We start from the raw sequence: 20,695 nt of genomic DNA, 5'->3' as shown, positions 1-20,695 counted from the left end.
ATTTTTATTCATGGAAATGAGTGTGCTCACTGTTGTGATTGAACAGATAGGGGGCTCCATAGGGGATGTTGGGACCTGCATCTGAATGTAATATTGGGGACTAGGGAGTCAGGAGGAGCCTGTAGTTTTAAGAGAGGTGATACTGGTAAAGGACCCTTCCTTCTTCCGCAGTTCTGAACACAGAGAATTCAAGGTCCTCTGTATGATCCAGCACATGGCTAGGAGACTGGACCACGAAGTGGGAAGGTCCATCAAGGCAGAGAAGCCTCTGTGTTCCCTCCCAGGATTGGTGGTGTTTGCCAAGAGCGCCAAGATGCAAAAAGTGTGGGCCTGTGAGACTACCTGGCTGTTTAAGTCCATAAAATTTGACTTGGATATAAAACAATATGTGTGTACATCCTTTTGTCAACCATGCTACTGTTTAAATGACTATCTACATAGATTATTTGAATGGTTTTTGTGGTGTTAGAGATAGAGCCCAATGCCTTGAACATGCTAAGCAAGCACTTCATCACTGCACTACATGCTTACATGACCAAGTGTGACCTCACAGCAATGCTTAGATGACCATGTTTGACCTCACTGCAATCTTGGGAGGTTACAGGGAAGGAATAAGACCCTGTTTCTAAGCAAGGCAAAACTGGTCCAAGTTTTCTGACTCCAAACCCACTGCTTTGGTTAGGTTTGCTGATGAGATCTAAGGGTAGGCTTCAGGGCTTTGGAGCTAGAAGTCATATCTAAAGTGCAGACTCTGATTTCTGTCAGAGTCTCCAGACCTTGTTTGCTCTTTATTGTCTGCAGATGGTCAGATGAAAGGGTAGTGTGTGTGTGTGTGTGTGTGTGTGTGTGTGTGTGTGTGTGCATAAGTGAATCTGAAATTTACAAAGCCAAGTAACAGTTGTCTTAGTTCATCTTCTGTTGCTATAACAAAATACCTGAGACTCAGTCACATACAAAAGATAGAAGTTTCTTTAGATTACAGTGCTAGGGCCTGGGAAGTTCAAGAGCATGATACTGTGTCATGTGTTTGAAACTGCATCACTCAGGTTCATATGTTGATGGTGTTTTGGAGATGGGACCTGGTGAGGGCATCCTTTCTGCACTATAACATGGCAGAGAGGTACCACACAGCAGGACAGGACACATGTACCAGAAAGGGCTACTTTTACAACATACTTACGCTTTCAGCATCCTGTTAACCCATGAGTAGATTAATCATACCCCTTAGGTTCCATCTCCAAAGCACCATCAACATAAGAGCCTGAGGGATGCAGTTTCCAACACATGAGATTCGGCTCCAATGCCTGAGATTTTCAGACACGTTTCTGGTTCTGTGATGAATGTGGCTCACGTGTCCTTTTAAGAGAGTCACTATAAGCTCGAGCACCTGGACGTCTGAAGAAGTAAACATGTCATTAGGCCTTGTTTGATGTAACAGGTCTCAGTCTTAACTGCAGTGATGAGCATATCATATATTCACATATAACATTCACATTCACATATAACAGTATGTTTTAGCTTTTGAAAACATCAATTCAGGAGTAGTCAAGTTTAGCACAGGTAACTGAACCTAGCAAAAGACCTATATTTGTTTAATTGAATTGAACTTTATTTTGTGTGTATATGGTGTATGTGTGTGCACAGGTGCCTGTGGGTGTGTGCATGCAGAGACCTTATGAGTGTTTTGTTTGTGTGTATGTCTGTATACCATGTGTGTGACTGGTGCCCACGGAGATCAGAAGAGAGCATTGGATTTCCTGGAACGGGAGTTATAGATTGCTGTGGGTTCTGGGAATTGAACTCAGGTCTTCTGCAAGAGCAACAAGTACTCTTAACCACTAAGCAATCTCCCCAGGCCCATATTGTATTTTGTGAAGCAGGGACTCTTATTGAACCCGGAGCTCATCAATTTGGCTAGAAACCCTGGTCAGTGCCCCCAGGGATCCTCCTGTCTCCGAGGCCACAGCATGGAGGCTGCAGGTGTGTGCTCTTGCAGCTGGCTCTTATGTGGGTGCCAGGGAACCAAACCCAGGCTTTCATGCTTTTTTTGCAAACACCGACTGACTGAGCCATCTCCTCAGACCCAGAAAACCTAGATCTTGCTGTTACGCCATCAATTGAATCTATAATTATTGGCATATTATTTTTAACCATAGGCTCTAGCTTTCCCATGTCTAAAATGACAGGAATTTGATCTGAAGATTTGCCTCTGAAAATCCATCACTCTATCTCGTTGGCCTTAAACCCAGTGTGACATCCTAGACAGCACTGAATGTGTGTTGTGGCCCTAACTCCGTAACCAGGCCCCACCTGCTCATCTTTTCAAACAAATGTGTTGAATATCATCATCATCTCTTCTGCCACATTTCTGGTTCTGAAACATTTTCCCAGTTGGGGGAAAAAATTTGAATGCAACCTTGATGGGCTAGAGAGATGCATGCAAAAGCACCATCTGTGAAAGCCTGAGGACCTGAGTTGGATCTTAGACCCCCAGGAAAAGGTGGAAAGAGGAAACTGAGTCTACAAGTTGTGTTCTAACAACTGTGTATGGTGCCATGCACCTGCTCTCCCTCCTCCAACATCATACACAGAAAGACAGGCAGGTAGACAGACAGACAGACAGACAGACAGACATACACACACACACACACACACACACACACACAAATAAATGAAAAGAAAAGTTCTAACAGATGTGGTTCATTTCCTCCATGTAGATGTAACCAACCGCCTTATTAAATAAAAAACACAGAACCAGTGTAAAGAAGAAAGCCAAGAAGTCAGAGCTCAGAGCTAAAACCTTACCTTTCCTCCTGTGGTGGTCCTACCTCTCTGAAAGAGACCTACTTCCTGTGTGTTTGTCTTTATATAGTCTTTCTGTTCTGCCTTCTCATTGGTTGTAAACCCAAACACATGACTGCCTTGTCACTGCCTGTCTTTACAGCCCTCCAGGTCTTCTATGGTATTGAGATTAAAGGTGTGTGTCTCCAATGCTGGCTGTATCCTTGACCACACAGAGATCTACCTAGCTCTGTCTACCAAGTGCTGGGATTAAAGGTGTGCGCCGCCGCCGCCGCCGCCGCCGCCGCCGCCGCCGCCACCACCACCACCACCACCTCCACCACCACCACGCTCTTGCTATGGCTCTAATAGCTCTGACCCCCAGGCAACTTTATTTATTAACATACAATTAAAATCACATTTCAGTACAAATAAAATACCACCATACCTCCATGCATAACATCTTGAGTCTGGTCACTCACTCGTTCCTTCTCAAACTTCCAGGCCAAAACCATCCGCTGTTTATTCTAAATAGTACACTCTTTAGTGTATTTTTCATAGCTTGCATTGTCACGTAGTTCCCTTTTAACCAACATTTTCTGCCTTGAAGAGAATGTTTCTCAGAGGATACTTTGGGGCTTATTTAAAGTTGTTCTGTTGTGGTAATTCCACTTTATATGCTGTTCGGTATTTACTCAGGACATTTGCATTTTTCATACTGTTGGTTATTTCTTTAGTTGTGCTCCTAAGAGTTGCCTTGGTCATTTCTCCTGAGGAATGTCTTTGTCATGTGAGCTAGGCTAGGGATAAAGAGCAGGCTCCATTCAGTGTCCTCCTGTGAACTTAAGAAACAGGAGAAGGGCTGGAGAGATGGCTCAGCGGTTAAAACCACTGACTACTCTTCCAGAGGTCCTGAGTTCAGTTCCCAGCAACCACATGGTGGTTCACAACCATCTATAATGAGATCTGGTGCCCTCTTTTGGCCTGCAGGCATACATACATGCAGGCAGAACACTGTATACACAATAAATAAATAAATAAATCTTAAAGGAAAAAAAAAAAGGAACAGGAGAAACAAGACTCCAGGTGAAAGCCACAAGCATTGCAAAATAGTGGTCCTCAGTGCTCCCCAGAGCCATCGTCATGCGGGCATCAGGCAGGTGTGCAGCTCTGGGGAGAGGAGAATACAGATCGCAACATACTAGCTGTGGGAATGTGGAGGGCGGGGAGAATGGATGTCCGAGGCTGGCCAGTTAGGAGGTGTCTGTTTTTATTACTGCTCTTCTAGTGGGGCCCTGGTATGCTTTGGATGAGACTACACAGATCCCAGGTGACTTGAGCTGTTCTCCACATCAGTGGCTGTGGTCCCTAGGACTTCTCTTCAGGGAAGAGGGGAAGAGGTTAACAAGAGCATCATTGAAAAGCCCTGTACTATATCCCAGCACTGCTGGCTTCAGACACTGCTGGGTCTCCTGCAGGGGCTTCTCGTGGACTTTACACATCTGCCGTTTCTCCAGGGTTGAATTTAAGAGCAAGGGAGGAACTAGCTGGTGCTGATCACCTTCTTGTGTGAGGTCCCTATAATAAGGGATGGCATTGGCCTCCCTCATGATCCTGTCCAAAACGATTCTCCAATTCTTTTGTGCTTAGCAGCTCTTTTAAAACAAGTCACGGGAGGATGACAGTCTGTGGGCGATTTTGGAGTCCCTCAAACGACAGCTTTCCTAATTGTAGCATTGACTTGCTGCTGTTCAGCTGAGAAGATAAGCTTTTGCTCATCAGTTGAAGATGACAGGTGTGAGAAGGGAGGGGCATGGGATGTAGGATAAATGCTTAAACGTCCCTCTAGTTACATTTTATCAGAGTAAGACTCTATTGTAATAGTCACCTCTAGCAGTGACAAAGTTCTGGACATTTTTAGTGAATCAGTATGGACTCACGGAACTTTATCTATCCAATATTCACAACCATCTACAGCCATTATTCTTTTCCACACCCTGTTCATCACAAGTTTGGCTGGTGGAGCAGTTGGAATCTATAACTGGGGTAACCTCCCATCTTCCTGTTCCTCTTCAATTGTTCCTTTACTTTCCAATTCAATAAAACACCCGGGACATACCTTCTACCCTCCCCCCCCTTTGATGTCGGATCAGCTATTTCTCCATGATGCCCCAGCTCCCTCAGGGGGGTGGTGTGGATGGATGAAGGCCTGGTTGCATATTGCTGATCTGTACTCTCAGACCTCGGAGAGTGCCATTTTTCTGAACTCCCCATCCGTATTGATATTTCCAATGACAACTTTCCCCTTCTGAGCATTGCAAAACTCCCGTGAACATCTCATCCCCTAGCTTTGCCCTTTAAACTTTTATATGGTTTATCTTTACTCTTCCTGTCATCTCCTCAGGGTACCAAAGCTATCAAAACACTAAGAGGCATGAACTCTCCTCTAAACCACTCAGCATTGCGTCAGGTGGAGTGTAGACAAGCCCTTGGAGCGGAGCTTTGCAGGGAGCCACTAGCCAGGTGGAGTAACGGCTTCTCTTTGGGAATGAGACTATGAAAGAGCCTTACTCTTTGCTACTCTCGCCAGCGCTTGGAACATGGGCTCTTAGTTTTGAAGTTGCAGAGACCAGGAGCGTGGTAAATGAGCCTAGGGTAAGTTAGCATCTCAGGGTGTGTTGTCATCGATGAAATTCAGCCTGTTTTTTGCAGAGTCCTGTGGGTTACTGCAGGTTTTTAGTTAATACCCAAAGTGCTGAAAAAGAATTGGTTTGGGCATTTTATTTATTTATTTATTTTTTTGTGGAGCCAATTTTTACCTTGATTTTGATGGGGGTGAGAATTCTTCCAGCCTTTCCTCTGCCTTCATCAATGGCTAGATAGGGTTAGTGCCTATCTTTCAAGGCTGTTGTGTAAGTAAAATGAGGTGCCAAATGCTCCTGTGAATTTTTAATGTCATAAGACAAACAAATAAACCTCCCCAAAACCACCCTCCCAAAAAACCAAAACCCAAACCTAAAAACCAAAAAACCCAGCCAAAATCATTGTTCTAGAATTAGATAGTAATTGTCCAATCGATGCATGTCTTTGTGTACCCTGTGCTAGATTAATAAGTGCATGCCACCATGGTAGGCAAAAACAAAACAAAACAAAACAAACAAACAAATAAATAAAACAAAACAAAACAGATTGTGGGATCAAACTCAGGCCCTCACGCTTGCAAGTCAAACACTTTACTGACTGGGCCGAATTGAAGGGGAATGTGTTTGCAACAATGAGTTTGATGTGGTTAGATGCTTGGGCTATTTCGTGGTTTGACCTCTCTTCTCCTTCCCCTCCCCTCCCCTCCGCATCAATAAAGACTCTTAACCACCCTCTTCTTCCATCCTAGAACATTTATTTACTCCTTGCTCACCAGAGGGAGGCCTTTCCCAGTGTTATTCTTTCTGAGAGCCACCGTCTTCTGCATAGGAAATGGATTTCTTCAAGCCCACTATCTGATTTACTGCGCAGAATACCCTCAGGACTGGTACACAGATGTCCGGTTTAGCCTGGGTAAGTGAATCTGACCGGCTCCCCTCCCTTCCCAGCTAACACCAGCCCCACAGTGACAGTCACCACTGTCCCTTCTCATCCTCCAGCAGCCTCTTCACCAACTCCTTTCCCACTCAGGACCCTCCTCTGGCCTTCTCCCCAGGAGGCAGCCGGGGAGAACACTTAAATGTATGTCGTGCCGCCTCCCATCTCAAGACGGTCTAGTAGATTTCTACCGCTCCGACGATACAGACAGGTTCCACTGCCTATAAAACCCAAATGATTTGGGGCGTTCTGACTTCAGCAGTTCTTCCTGCCCCCTTTCACCCCGTTTTTCTGGGCTAGCCCTAGAAGCCTTGCTCCTGGGATTCAAAGAGTCAAACCTGTTTTGTCCCAGCGATTCTGTCCAGGACATTCCCCGTTCCGACTGGTGTGGCTCACTGAGCTTCGAGGCTTATGCCTCTCCCTTGCTTCGTTCATCTCCCTACCAATTTACCCCTCCTCGAAGAGGCTTTTCCTCAACACCTTCCCTGAAATAATTGAAGACATCGGTCTTTAAAAGTCTCTCCTATTTCCTGCGGAAGAGGAGGTAGAAAGAGTGTAAGGGCCAGAGGGGATGGAGGACACCGAGAAAACAAGGCCCTCTAATTAACAACAGCAAAGCTCATATGAACGCATATATATGCACAGGGCCTGCACGGATCTGTACCAGGTCCTCTCAGCTTTTTTTTTTTTCTTCCTAGATAGGGTTTCTCTGTGTAGTTTTGGTGTCTGTCCTGGAGCTTGGTCTGCAGTCCAGGCTGACCTCAAACTTACAGAGATCCGCCTGGCTCTGCCTCCCGAGTGCTGGGATTAAAGGCGTGTGCCACCACTGCCTCGATCCTCTCAGCTTTTATTTTGGCTTCTGGTTTAGTGTTTTTATGGGACTCTTTTTTTTTTTTTTAAATTTATTTATTATGTATACAGCATGTATGACTGCAGGCCAGAAGAGGGCACCAGATCTCATTACAGATGGTTGTGAGCCACCATGTGGGTGCTGGGAATTGAACTCAGGACCTCTGGAAGAACAGTCAGTGCTCTTAACCACCGAGCCATTTCTCCAGCCCCTATGGGACTCTTAAGTGTGCAAACCACTGGGTCTCTGATTCTTGTGCCTTCTCTTGGGCTCTTCTCCTTCTGTTGGTTTGTCTTGTCCAACTTTGATGTGGTAGTTCTTGTTTTATCTCATTATATTTTATTTTATTATATTTTAAAATGAATGAATGCATGAGTGAATGAATGAATGAAAACCAAGCCACTAGGGTAAAGGTTAACAACTGAATTGTCATTTATATCTGCCGGGAGAGGGAAAATCAGTTTTCTCTAATGGAGTGACACTGGGTATATCAACCACTCCAGGACAGGCTTCATGTTTAGGAGTAGTTGATCAACATATAATGGACTCCACAGTTGTTTTTTATGTTTTTTTGTTGTTGTTTTGTTTTTTTGAGACAGGGTTTCTCTGTGCAACAGCCCCTGGCTGTCCTGGAACTCTCTATGTAGATCAAGCTGGCCTCGAACTCACAGAGATCCGCCTACCTCTGCCTCCCAAGTGCTGGCATCAAAGGCATGCACCACCATTGCCTGGCTTAGAGATCGTTCTTAATCCTTATTAATATCACCTGTCACATTCTGCCTATTGGCTTGCTACTTTTGACTTTCTTCAGAACCAGTCTCTTCAGGCTCTCTTCTCCCTAGCTGTATTAGCTTTGGCCTACACCAAGCCACAGTTTCGTCTAGCCTGGGTGTCTGATGTCAGTAACCTCTACATTGAGAATCCTGATCCTACATCTCCATCCTGACCTTTAGCCCCTCCCTTCTTCATGGTGTAGTCAGAGTGAACATTCAAAACCCACAAAGAGCCAGAGAGTTCACTGTGAAATACTGCTACACATGCCCTGTAGGGTGTTGTCTGGCCACCAAACAAGGAAATGGAACAAAACATCAAAGAAGGAAGAGCTCTGGGATAAATAAGAATAATTATGGGCTGGGAGATGGCTTAGCAGTTAAGAGCACTTGCTGCTCTTCTGGAGGACCTAAGTTCAATTTCCAGCACTCATGTTGGGTGACTCACAACTACCTATAACTCTAGCTTCAAGGGGATCTGAGCCCTTTTTTGGCCTCTGCAGACACATGTCTGTCTGTCTGTCTGTCTCTCTCTCTCTCTGTCTCTCTCACACACACACAAACACAAATATATAAAAATAAATCTTAAAAAATTAAAAACAAAACAGTTGGGCAGTGGTGGCACACACTTTTAATCCCAGCACTTGGGAGGCAGAACCAGGTGGATCTCTGTGAATTCAAGGCCAGCCTGATCTACAGAGTGAGATCCAGGACAGGTACCAGTACTACACAGAGAAATTCTGTCTTGAAAAACCAATAAATAAATAAATAAATAAATAAATAAATAAACAAACAAATAAATAAATAAGAACAAGTGTGAACACTTGTACACTATGATTTTTTGTGTATAAATGTATATAAATGGAAAACGCGCACGCGCGCACACACACACACACACATGCACACACACACACATGCACACACACACACACACACACACACACACTCATGCATGCATGCACAAGCACACAAGACAATAAAAAGGAAGAAAATGCACTAAAGAAAAGTCCCCCAAATTGAGAGAAGACACACCAAGTACTTACATACTGAACTGCTAATGTGACCACACTGGAAAACATTGTAAACCAGTCCACAGGAAATACAGCAGATAAAGCCATGAGCAAGTCATCTAGTCACATCTGGAAAAAGGGACAGTCTAAGGATGACTGTCTATTCTTCTCATGGTAATCTCCTGAACGAGGGACCAAAAAAAGGTTTGGTGGGGTGATATACTGTATACCCCAATAAAGCTTGTCTGGGGATCAGAGGACAAAGCCAGCCACTATATTAGACATAGAGATCAGGCAGTGGTAGCACACGCCTTTAAACTCAGCACTAGGAAGGAAGTTTAATGGCAGGGCACAGAAAGGTATATAAGGTGTGAATAAACAGGAAGTCTCTCTCTTGAGGCTGAGGATTTCGTAGAGGTAAGAATGTGACTGGCTTGTTCTGTTTCTCTGATCTTTCAGCTTTCACCCCAATATTTGCCTCTGGGTTTTTTTTTTTTATTAATAAGACTGTTTAGCAATTTGTGTTATAATCTGGGCTAGGTAAAAAAGTCCCCGAATGACACCAAAAGCCAGGAGTGGCACCCTCTGATCTTGGTTTATACAAACCACCTGTAAGAGGCCTTTGGGGGACATCTGAAGGGACTGGAGTAGGGCCTAAAAGTTGCATGATGAAAGTATTACATCAGGTTAAAAACCCAAGGATGTGCACTAAGTTGTTGAATGGTGGTGATTTGGTGTGATCGGAATGGGTAATTTGGTTTGGTTAACGTTAACGCCTAGTATTCTATACATATGAATATTACTTTTACAACAATATTAGACAGAAATAAGACTCTATTTCTCCTTAACTTAACACCTACAGATGATTTCCTGTTGCGGGGAAAAAATCCAAACCCTCTTGAAAGCTTGTAATTCTTCCACCCCGCCTCCCAACAACATTCATTTTTTTTATTAACCCATTACCTTGAGTATAATATTTATATTTAACCACAAATAATATGGAGTCACTTTTTTTTTTTATTAAAAAAGTTTGTTCTTTGACAATTTCATGCATGTGCGTGTCAACTTCCAGCCTTCACAGTGGGGCATGACAAAGAAGAGAGTGTATGAAAGGCCACTCCCACCTTCTGAAGGGTTCTTATGAGAGAGGAATAAGAAAATATTAGATAGAGAGACACAGTTGATGAGAAGAAAGACAGAAACACAGGATAGCTTCAGGAGGGCCTGGATCACTACCCAAATGGCCCTTTCTGTTTATTCAAAAGAATGTTTTATAACAATGTCAAGGGGCAGGGGAAAAGACCTTCCCCTTGCAAGATCAAAGCACACTGCACAGCCAAGTGCAGACCCTTCCAAACACCTGGTAACCACGCCCATGGTCAAATCGTCCACCTATGCCGCCCTGATGGGTAAGGAAAGTTCAGATTCTTGGACCCTGAGTAAGTTCTCACTAGGAAACCTCTGTGGGTCTTGACAGAGTGGAACTGGCCAGTGGATGAGCCAGCCAGCTGGTCTTTTGTGAATGAGCCAAGTGTTTGCTTGCTGTTACTCACTATTGATTTATGACGTTGGTTTATTTGACACACACAATGCTATTGCCTCCTGCTTGCCCCACTTTTCCACCTCTGTCCATCACATTTCACTGTGAGTGCTAACATTTTAACTTAGGGTCAGGACAACCTCTCCTCCCCAAAAGTTTCAGATCATATCTGAACACCATTCTTAGATTTGGCAATTAAGTGCCCCTCACTTTATTTTAAGAAAGGAAGAAAAGAAACATATCTTGTGTAAAGAATACCAAAGCAGAGTGTATCTTTTGATCTGTTTCCTCTCTTCTTTGCCAAGGTATCTTCCTATTTATTTTGGGAATGGGAATCAACATCCATAGTGACTGCCTGCTGCGCCAGCTTAGGAAGCCTGGAGAAGTCATCTATAAGATCCCACAAGGTAATGCCTCCCTGGATCCCAGAGTCCCATTCTTCTTTGAAGCCCGCCCCAGTGATTAACAAACAGGAGGGACTGCTCATGATAGATAGCACAACTATGCAATCTATACACTGTGACTTGCTTGTAGCCTCTCCTGCATACTCTGTCCCCTCCACAGAACCTAAGGAAGCTCCACAGGGCTGTAACTAAGTTGGTAGAGTGCTAGCCTAGCATGCATGAAGCTCTGGGTTCCACCCCGGCGACACTTAATTCAGGCATGGTGGTACATATCTATGATTCCAGCACTTAGGAGGGGGAGGCAGGAAGATCAGGAGTCAGGAGTTCAAGGTCATTATTTAGTATATAGTGAGTTCAAGGTTGGCCTTGTTACATGTTCACATACACATGCACACACACACACACACACACACACACACACACACACACACACAGAGAGAGAGAGAGAGAGAGAGAGAGAGAGAGAGAGAGAGAGAGAGAGAGAGAACCATAAAAAATCCCTTTCCCATCCCATATAGGAAAAATCATAGTAGGTGACAGAGAACACCAGGCTTGGATAAATAGTGGAGAATAGATTACAGCCTAGTATATAAGCCTGTCATTTACACAGTGTGAGTCTCATTGTGTCAGCAATGAAGCTGAGGATTTTGTTGTCATGTGAACATCACAGTGTACTTACAAGAACCTGGATGGGGCAGGCTACTGCATACCTAGGTTATAGTGTACAGCCTATTTCGAAATTTTAAATTTTTAAGAACATTTCTTTTGCTAAAAACTAAGAGAAAAACTTATCTTAGCCTAGGACTACACATGATCACAATCATCAATATCATGTATTTTGCCTTCATGTCCACTGGAAGGTCTCTAGGGAGCAGCATGCATGGAGTGATGGTCCCCCCCCCAACTCCCAGATACAGCATGGGACTATTTTATGGTTAACTTTTTTTCTAAGATGAAAAATTATGCTCTAACAATGAATAGCATAATAAGCATGTAACCCAGAACATAGACACTTAATATAATTATCAAAGATTAAATTCTGTCTATAATTATATACTTGTACTTCTTCCTTAAAATTTAGTTTTTAATTTAAAAATTTTGTCTGGTGTGTGCATGTATGTGTGTGGGCACTTGAGCATGTGTGTTCATATTCGTGTGAAGGCTAGAGTTTGATGTCAAGCGTCCCTTTCAATTGCACTTTCATCTTATTTTGTTGATCCAGTCTCTTAATAGATTTGGCACTCCTAGATTCAGCTAGACTATCTGGCCATGGAACTCCAGATCCTCCTGTCTCTACTTTCTCAGCACTGGGATTATAGGCATGTGCCACTGTGCCTGGCTTTTATGTGGGTCCTGGGGATTGGACTCAGGTCCTTAGGCTTGCCTAGGAATGACTGGGCTTGAGCTTTCAAATCTGGGCAGTGTGCTGGACTCACACAGCAATGACTGTGGTGTTACCAGGTGGTGAACCCTTGAGGTCTGTTAGCGATGTTTGCCATCATGTGTGCAGTCTGTTGTTGACGTGTGACGTGCCGCTGTGCAGCATGTGACCACTGTTTCAGAGATCAAGATACAGAAAACTTGCAAGTGTCACTGGTCCCAAGAAACTAGGAATGAGAGTCTGGCGAATGAGCATTTGGCAATGACTCAAGTCCAGGTGCTCAACACAGGCAAGTCGAAAGTGGTTTCCACCCTTCTGAATGTAAACAGAGCCCTCATTTGTAGTAAAAAAATGCCCTGGGTTATGATATGGTGGTGTAGACTGACCACCGCTGATTAATAATGACAAAGCTGTTGTGATTAGTAATACATTTAAATGAGTAAGTATTATTCATTCCTTGTTATCTAAGGAACTAAGCTAGACCATTCATGATGTCCATAGAAAATTGGACCCTCACAAAGTCAAGGGTGTCATGGGCAGGAAGACAATGTGACACAGTATCATCCTTAAGAAAAATAACAGAATTTGATTCTTGTTTCAGCCATTTCTCTCACAGCTGGGATAGCATACTGGACAGATGTACCGTTATCTCACAGTGTCGAGGCAGGGAAGGCGAGGACACCTGGTGTTCCAGGAGGGCTCTTATCATTGGTGGCAGGAACATGGGGTTGCTTGCTTGCATCTCCATAGCCAACTAGAAAATAGAGAACTTGGGCAGGAACCAGGCCATCTATCCCCCTCTAAACCACCCCTAACAGCCTCCAAGGACCCATAGCCAAAAGTCTTCTGAAACAGTGCCACCAGCTGGGGACAAAGGGTTCACACAGGACTCCGTGGACAGCACTCACATTCCAACCGTGCCAACACTTAAAAACTTCGGCTTAATGATTAAGTAAAGATGAGCTGGGACCGTTCTTAAAAACCAGATTGCCAAGGTCAGTTTCCAACTGAGTAAGGAGAGTGAGAGAGAAGGGCCCAAAAGCACATTCTAATGTCATTACAGAAGGAGAAAAGTTGTTTCGGTCACAACTTCCCTAGTTTAATATGGCTCATAAGCCTGGCGTGTGGGTATATTTAACGCCATTAGCAATGTCTTGATGTCTAGATAGTTCTGAGAGAGGAGATATCTGGTGGGTGGAAGTAAAACATCCCAATAGCAGCAGAGCTTGTCAGCCCCAGCAGGGCGAATGGTTTCTGCTTTCAACTTGAACAGTGTTGAGTGCAGGGGGCCAGGTAGTGGAGGATCAAAGGGTCAAAAAGAATCAAATCGTTTCTCACACCTGTTCAGTTTTTGTTTCAATGAAGTGTGTTGTTTCACTTTGTGTGACTGGTGTGTACCACAAAGATCGCTCTTGGGACTTGCCAGGGAAAGGCTTGGGAAGGTAAGGCGTGACCTGAAAATGTCCTTTAAAATGGAACAAGACAAGAAGCAGGCCATATGCACCTCTTGCTTATCTTGCTCAAAGCTGGTGACCTAAGTTGTAAAGAGATCCGGACAATGCCCATCAGTAGATGGGGCCGCTCCCCAGGATTCCAGAACATTTTGTAAGGCAAGGGGCCATTGCTGCTTTGTTTCCCCTTATTTCTAAGGGATTTCTTCTAAACTCTGACTGTGGAAGGGACCTCCCATCTTACATCTGTTTACCCATCTGATGGGGGAATGTCTTTCTGTAGGCTGTGAGAATATGTTGCTCTGGTTGGTTGATAAGTAAAGTCATTTGGCCTATGGCAAGGTAGCTTAGAGGCAGGCAGACAATCCAAACAGATAGGAGGAAGGAGAAAGACAGAGCAGAGAAGACGCTGCCAGCCGCCGCCAGGAGAAGCAAGATGTAAAAGTACCGGTAAGCCAGAAGCCATGTGGCAAAGTATAGATTTATAGAAATGGGTTAATTTAAGATATAAGAACTAGATAACCAGAAGCCTGCCATGGCCGTAGTTCAAAAATAATATTAGCCTGTGTGTGTTTATTTGGGTCCGAGCGGTTGTGGGACCTGCGAGTGAGAGAGATTTGTCCTGACCCCAGGTCAGGTGGGACACAGAAAAACTTCCAGCGACACCCATCTTTGTGTATTTTGGAACAAAACACAGGAATACAGTGTCATAGAACTGCAGTTCTGAGTATTGTCTGTCTGATTCTCTGCACACAGGTGGCTTGTTTACGTATGTTTCTGGAGCCAATTTCCTGGGTGAGATCATTGAATGGATGGGCTATGCCTTGGCCACCTGGTCCATTTCAGCTCTTGCATTTGCATTTTTCTCACTTTGTTTCCTTGGGATGCAAGCTTTTTACCACCACAGGTAAACATTTTAACAGAGGCATGTCTCCGTTTTGTTTCCTGTCACTGTGATTAAAATGCCCCGTCAAAAGAAACTGAAGGAAGAAAGGGGTAATTCGGCTCACCCTTTTGGGGTATGGTCAGTCACTGCAAAGGTGTTAAGGGGGCGGGAACTCGAAGCAGGTGGTCACATTGCATTCATTCATAGTCAAAAGCAGAGAGCAAATGAATTAATGCACGTGTGCTATGCTCAGCTTGCCCTCTCCATTTATAGCAGTGCTTCTCAAACCTCTTAATGCTGCGACCCTTTAATACAGTTTCTCAGGTTATAGTGACCCCCAACCGTAAAATTATTTCATTACTACTTCCTAACCATGAATTTGTTACTGTTGTGAATCGTAATATAAATATCTGCTATGCAGGATATCTGATATGTGACCCGAAGGGGTTTGTAACCCACAGGTTGAGAACCTCTGTATAAATGATATACAGTCCAGAGTCCCTCATTAGGGAATAGTCTTGCCCATGATTAAGATGGGTCTTCCCACAGCAATGAACTTAATCAGGACAACTCCTCACAGGCATTTTCTGAGGCTATCCTTAATATAAACAGTCCCTCACAGGTGTTACCAGAGGCTTGCCTCCTAGGAGTCAAGTTGACAATTAATGGTGTCACAAGGTTGTAGCATTCACATAGTATTCTTCTCCAAATAAAAATTTAGCACGTGGAATTAGATGTGCAAACACATGAAATTGATTTCATAAAGGAAATTTGCTATAATAATGGAATTGTATGATTAAGCTCTCACTTTTAAAGCTTTTACTGAAGCTGAAATTGAGTTGGATAATGATAGCAGTAAATAAAAAATAAAATAAAATAAAATAAAATAAAATAAAAGGTTGTGTAGATAGAGGCACCAGAAGCAATGGGTGGGCAGCCATTGTACTCACCTTGTTGAGGATGTAGTTAATGAGTGATGGGAGAGAGAGAGAGAGAGAGAGAGAGAGAGAGAGAGAGAGAGAGAGAGAGAGAGATTTTCTTCAGTGGTGTAGCCAGTGATAAGGTGCCTATGTTCCTATGAGCAATTCTAATGAAACTCATTGAACTATAAACAAACAAACACCATGAAAATAGAAGGGACGTAGTTGGGAAGAGGGAGGGGATTAGTGGGAGTGGGAGAGGATAAGAGAGGGTAACAGAACTGAATGATCAAAGTGCGTGCATTTACATGTGTATGAAAATGTCATAATGAAGCCTATTATTATGTATAATTTACAAGTGGTAATAAAACCAAAATAAAAGATGGCTTCCCACAGTGAGTTGGTTGGTCCAGGTTTTCCATGCCTGGTGATGGTTACCACTTGCCTGGAAATGTCAGATAATGAGCCTAGAGGTGGAAGAAATGTCCATGCTTCAATTCGGTTCTCTTCCATCGTATTTCTTGATGTGTGTTCCATGGATGAGACCATTGCCAGCGCATCCCAAAGTTTCTTGGTAAGGTAAGCAGGTGAGCCCTGAGTGCTCCATCTGCTGGTACATGTTGGAACTGCAGGCATTTAAGGCGTTCCTTTAGAGGAAGGTCTTAGACCTCTTTAACCCACTAGGCCGGGGTTGAGTAGGATAAAAAAAGTAACTGAAAGTAATGTTGGGAGGAGAAGGGTAATGCATTGTTTACTTCCCCTGCTTACCTTAAAGTAGCTTTTGTAGGGAGAGAAAGCCTAGATACCAAGAAGGAACACATGGCGTACAGAACAGGGCTGAGAGCTCCTTAAGTTCTTGCCTTGGCATCTCTGTCTGGCTAATGATGTCTCTAATAGTTTTTAGGATTAAATGAGGTACAAGCTCCTTTCTTCTAAGTGGAAACTGAAACCAGTTCGGAACTATACAAAGTAGCAGTTTCCCATGACCTGTTCCTATTACCTCCTGGGTTGGAAGGGACAGGGTTTCCAGGGTTCACGCACGGCCTTTGAGAGACAGCGTAAAAGCCCTTCTATTTTAGGAGAATCTGCTGCCTATCACAAGCAGTGAGAGAATGGCAGAGGTCAGGGCATGGCCTGGTGCATAGGAGGGTCTTTGAAAAAGCATAGACCTTGAAGTACTTGGTCAGGAAATCTACCAGAAGTTTCCAGCTGGTGCAATGTCAAAACCAAATTAAGGCCATCTGGTTATATTCCTCTTGGAGGAAGAGCCAGGGGTGTCTCTTTTAATAGGACCAAGAGGGCTTTGTGAAGGTGCTCATGAAGCAAGAGCCGGCCTTGGCAGGGGAGGTTGAGCACACATGGTCTTTTCAAATCAAAGCAGTACAGGCCAGGCACTTCTGGCACATTTTTATTTATTTATTTGTTTATTTGGTCTTCCAGTTTAAGCCCAAAGCACTTTAGCAGAGTGTATTTTGTCTTTATTATGCCTCAAGGGCCTTTAGTTTTAACTAGTTAAGAGGACAACTTGGTCACACAGGGTAGAGGCTTTTCGTAAGATGCATTAATCTCCTTCGACTGCGTAAGAAATGCCCTCAGATGCATGGGCTTAGGACAAGGGGAATATCTCTCTTCAAAGTCCTGGAGATCAGAGGTTTGGCCTAAAGGTATAGGTAGGGCCATACTCTCTGGAATAGCTTGAGGAAGAATCCTTGCCTTTATTCAGTTCTAGTGGAGACTAAAATTCTTGGTTTTCCATGGTTGGGGCAAATGCCTCATTCTAATCTCTGCCAGTCTGCCTATGACCTTCCCATCCCAGGGATCTTCTTGTTTCTTTTCAGATCTATGGGACTAAGGTCCACCCTGCATTGGTATGAGCTATGTTAATTAATTACATCTGCAATGACCATAGTTCCAAAACAAGATTGCATCTTCAGGGGTTGGGAGTGAGGACTTCACTTTACCCTTTAGGGGGCAAAATCCATAGCAACCCATAGTAATAGTGGCATAGCAATCCATAGTAACAGTGGCATAGAAATCTATAGTAATAGTGGCATTCTCAAGCTTTAGAAAGGGATCTTTTCTAAAAAAAAAACTGCCAATTCTCTGAAGTTAACTTTGCCCACAGCTTTTTGTTAATTCATTTTTTTATTAGCATGTGTTAGACACAATAGTGAGCCTCATGACATTTTCATACATATATAATGTATTTTATCCTATTCATTGTTACTCTTTATTGTTTTCCTCCTGCTCTTAAACGTTTTTATCTTATTTTTAAGGGTTTATTTTTTATTCTCTAGAAGACCAACAAGTGCTCTTCACTGCTGAGCTATTTCTCTAGTCCTATTTATTTCTTTTCATGACTGAGTGAGTCTCATAGAGTTGCTTGCAAGATCCTGTGTAAAGGGGGGTGTTTACAAGAGCATGGGATCCTTGTAGGTAGCCACACCCACCAAAGAAAACATCCCTCCCTCCCCCAGCAACCATTAACTGCCTTTAGCTCCTTAGGGAGAGGCTAGCCCTGCAAACTCCTTCCTGCTAGCTATGATTACCTGCCTGTAGGTCCTAGGGGGAGGGGACCATGACAGGATATTGACAGGCTCAGTCTTGTGCTGCAGGTCTTACGCAAGTCTCAACTGCTGTAGGATCAAGAGTGAAATGGCGAAGCCACGTTCTAAAGACAGTATTCTACTTTGCTCTTTCTCCCAGCTTACACATTCTTCCAGCCCTACCTTCCATGATAATCCTTGGGTCTTGGAGAGAGTGATCTACAAGTTCCTTTCGTGGCTGAGAACTCAGCCGTTCCTTGTTCTCAGCACTTTGACTCATTATGAGTCTTTGCGGTTACTGCTGCCCACTGCAAAAAGAAGCCTCTCTGAACAAAGCTGACGGTAGCACTGATCAATGGGTGTTGTCTGAAGCTTTCCTGTGTCCTGCCCAGTCCTGTAGCTGCTTGGACCCAAGTAAACAAGAGGCTTATATTACTTACAAACTGTATGGCCTAATGGCTCGGGCTTCTCTCTAACTAGCTCTTACAACTTAACTCAGCCCGTTTCTATTAATCTATGCATTGCCACGTGGCTTCGTGGCTTACCGGTACTTTCACGTCTTGCTTCTCCTGGCGGTGGCTCACAGCGTCTGCCCCACTCTCCTTTCTTCTCCGTCTCTCCAGTTCAAATGTACCAACTAGCCTTATTCTGCCTCACCATTGGCCAAACAGCTTTATTTATCAACCAATCAAAGCAACACATATTCACAGCATACAGAAAGACATCTCACAGTACTTCCCCTTTTCTGTCTAATCAAAAAGGAAGATTTTAACCTTAACATAGTAAAATTACATATAAAAAAACCAGTTATCAAGCAAGAATTAGAGCTACAATATCTAGTCTATTTATATTTAGCAAAATTAAAGAAAATAATCTTATCATCTATCTTATTTTTGTGAGTCTAAAATTTCATATCTAATTTATCTTTTCAAATACCACTACATATGGGTGCACTCTGATGGGCAGGTCTTTTCCATTTAGCAAAACAGTTGTGGTAGCTTTCCCAGTAGGGCCTGTGATCTCCCCAGCCATGGGCTTCTGTCCAGGTTTTTATTCCCAGATGTGGATTTCCTCCTGTGGAGTAGGCCTCAGGTCCAATCAGAGAGTAGTTGGTTACCCCCATGACTGACTTGCTACTATTTCACCAGTTGCCCAAAGTTTTTGAGAGGCTCTAGCTTCCTGTAGTTTTCAGCAAAGTGAGAGCCCTTTGTAGTGAGTACTTCCTTTTGTCTATTAAAAAAAATCTGGTGACATACACACAGCATAAAATTTACCACTTTAACAACCTTCAAATGTTGAGTGATATCAAGTATGTTCATAATATTGTAAAATCATCATCACTACCTTCCAGATATTACTTTGCACTTACCTGCACATAAATGACCATCATTTCCAAGAGACAGACTGTAGGAAAGGGGTTGATGATGGGCACCTGGTCCCCAGGAATGGCCAGATGCTAAATAACTGGCTTACCTTGTTACGGCTGTGCAAACTCAACTGTTGGCCATGACTCTATTACATTTCTCATTATTCCTTCCTTTCTTGTCTTTTCAGGTTCTACCTCCAGACGTTTAAGGATTACCCCAAATCTAGGAAAGCCCTTATTCCATTTGTCTTTTAAGGAACCCCGATTTTAAGGGACAAAGCTTCTATGGGGGAACTGCCCAGCTGCTGAAACGATAAACTGTAAACTATAACTGAGCTGTGTCTTGCTCATACGTGTACATATCATGATGTGTGTGCTAACAGGTATCTTTGTTATTCCAGTTGCCTGAGGCATACTGAGTCATGCCTGCTTAACCTTTACTTCTGTCAGCCCAGGGAGCCCTAACCTAATTTCTTGTTGGAGCGTCACAGAGGCCCTTCCATGGAGACATTTTCTCCTTAGCTATTCCTTCTAGAAGCTTCCCCATTCCTCATGGTTTTTTTTTTCCATTGTATGATCTGAAGACATGTGACATTCTTCTTACTCTGTATCAATTTTGGGAAGTTCTGCAGTCAAAACCCTTTGGGCTGACCTAATGAAAAATGAAATCGTAGCATTTGCAGGAAAGTGGGTAGAACTGGAAATGATTATATTAAGCAACATAACCCAACTCAGAAAGATAAATACTGCATGTTTTTCTCATATGCAGATCCTAGATTTTAATTTATATGTATATATGCGTCTGTTTATATGTGTGTTTTCGGGGGCATATAGTTCATTAAATTAGCAAGGAGATCAGGAGAAAGGAAAAAGAGGAGAAAGAGTAGAATAGAATATGTGTGGCATGAAAGCAGAGAGAGGTGGTGGCAGGGAGGAAGGGGACCAGCAAGAGAAATGTAGGAGAACAGAGGAGATGAGGAGGGGAGGGAGATTGGCAAAAATATAGTGTGGATGAAAATGCCATAGTGAAACCCATTACTTTGTATGCTGGTTTTGAAATAAATCAACCAACCAATTAGCCAACCAGCAAAAAAAGAATGTCTGAGCTGAGGGCAGTGCTTAAAGGAGTAATTAAAAGCATACTTTTATGTATACTCACAGAGTGGCAGAGATTTACATTTTTAAGTGCTGTAGACCCAGAGCATGTCTAA

At 43.4% G+C, this 20,695-nt stretch overlaps 1 protein-coding gene across 2 annotated transcripts in view; it reads left to right on the top strand.

The window, feature by feature from the left end:
* The window catches only part of Srd5a2 (steroid 5 alpha-reductase 2), a 41,825-nt gene extending 22,010 nt beyond the window's left edge, over positions 1 to 19,815 (top strand). The window contains exons 2-5 of one of the 2 annotated variants that reach the window (XM_006990684.4): positions 6,173 to 6,336; positions 10,836 to 10,937; positions 14,523 to 14,673; positions 19,673 to 19,815. In XM_006990684.4, coding sequence (XP_006990746.1) covers positions 6,173 to 6,336; positions 10,836 to 10,937; positions 14,523 to 14,673; positions 19,673 to 19,739 — 484 coding nt within the window. In that variant the 3' untranslated portion in view covers positions 19,740 to 19,815. The remainder of the gene's footprint in view (positions 1 to 6,172; positions 6,337 to 10,835; positions 10,938 to 14,522; positions 14,674 to 19,672) is intronic. The other variant, XM_076559696.1, reaches the window with a different exon arrangement.
* The last annotated feature ends 880 nt before the right edge of the window (positions 19,816 to 20,695 follow it).

This window comes from Peromyscus maniculatus, chromosome 22 (assembly GCF_049852395.1).
Source record: "Peromyscus maniculatus bairdii isolate BWxNUB_F1_BW_parent chromosome 22, HU_Pman_BW_mat_3.1, whole genome shotgun sequence".
NCBI lineage: Eukaryota > Metazoa > Chordata > Mammalia > Rodentia > Cricetidae > Peromyscus > Peromyscus maniculatus.
This window is presented reverse-complemented; position numbering and strand designations above follow the sequence as displayed.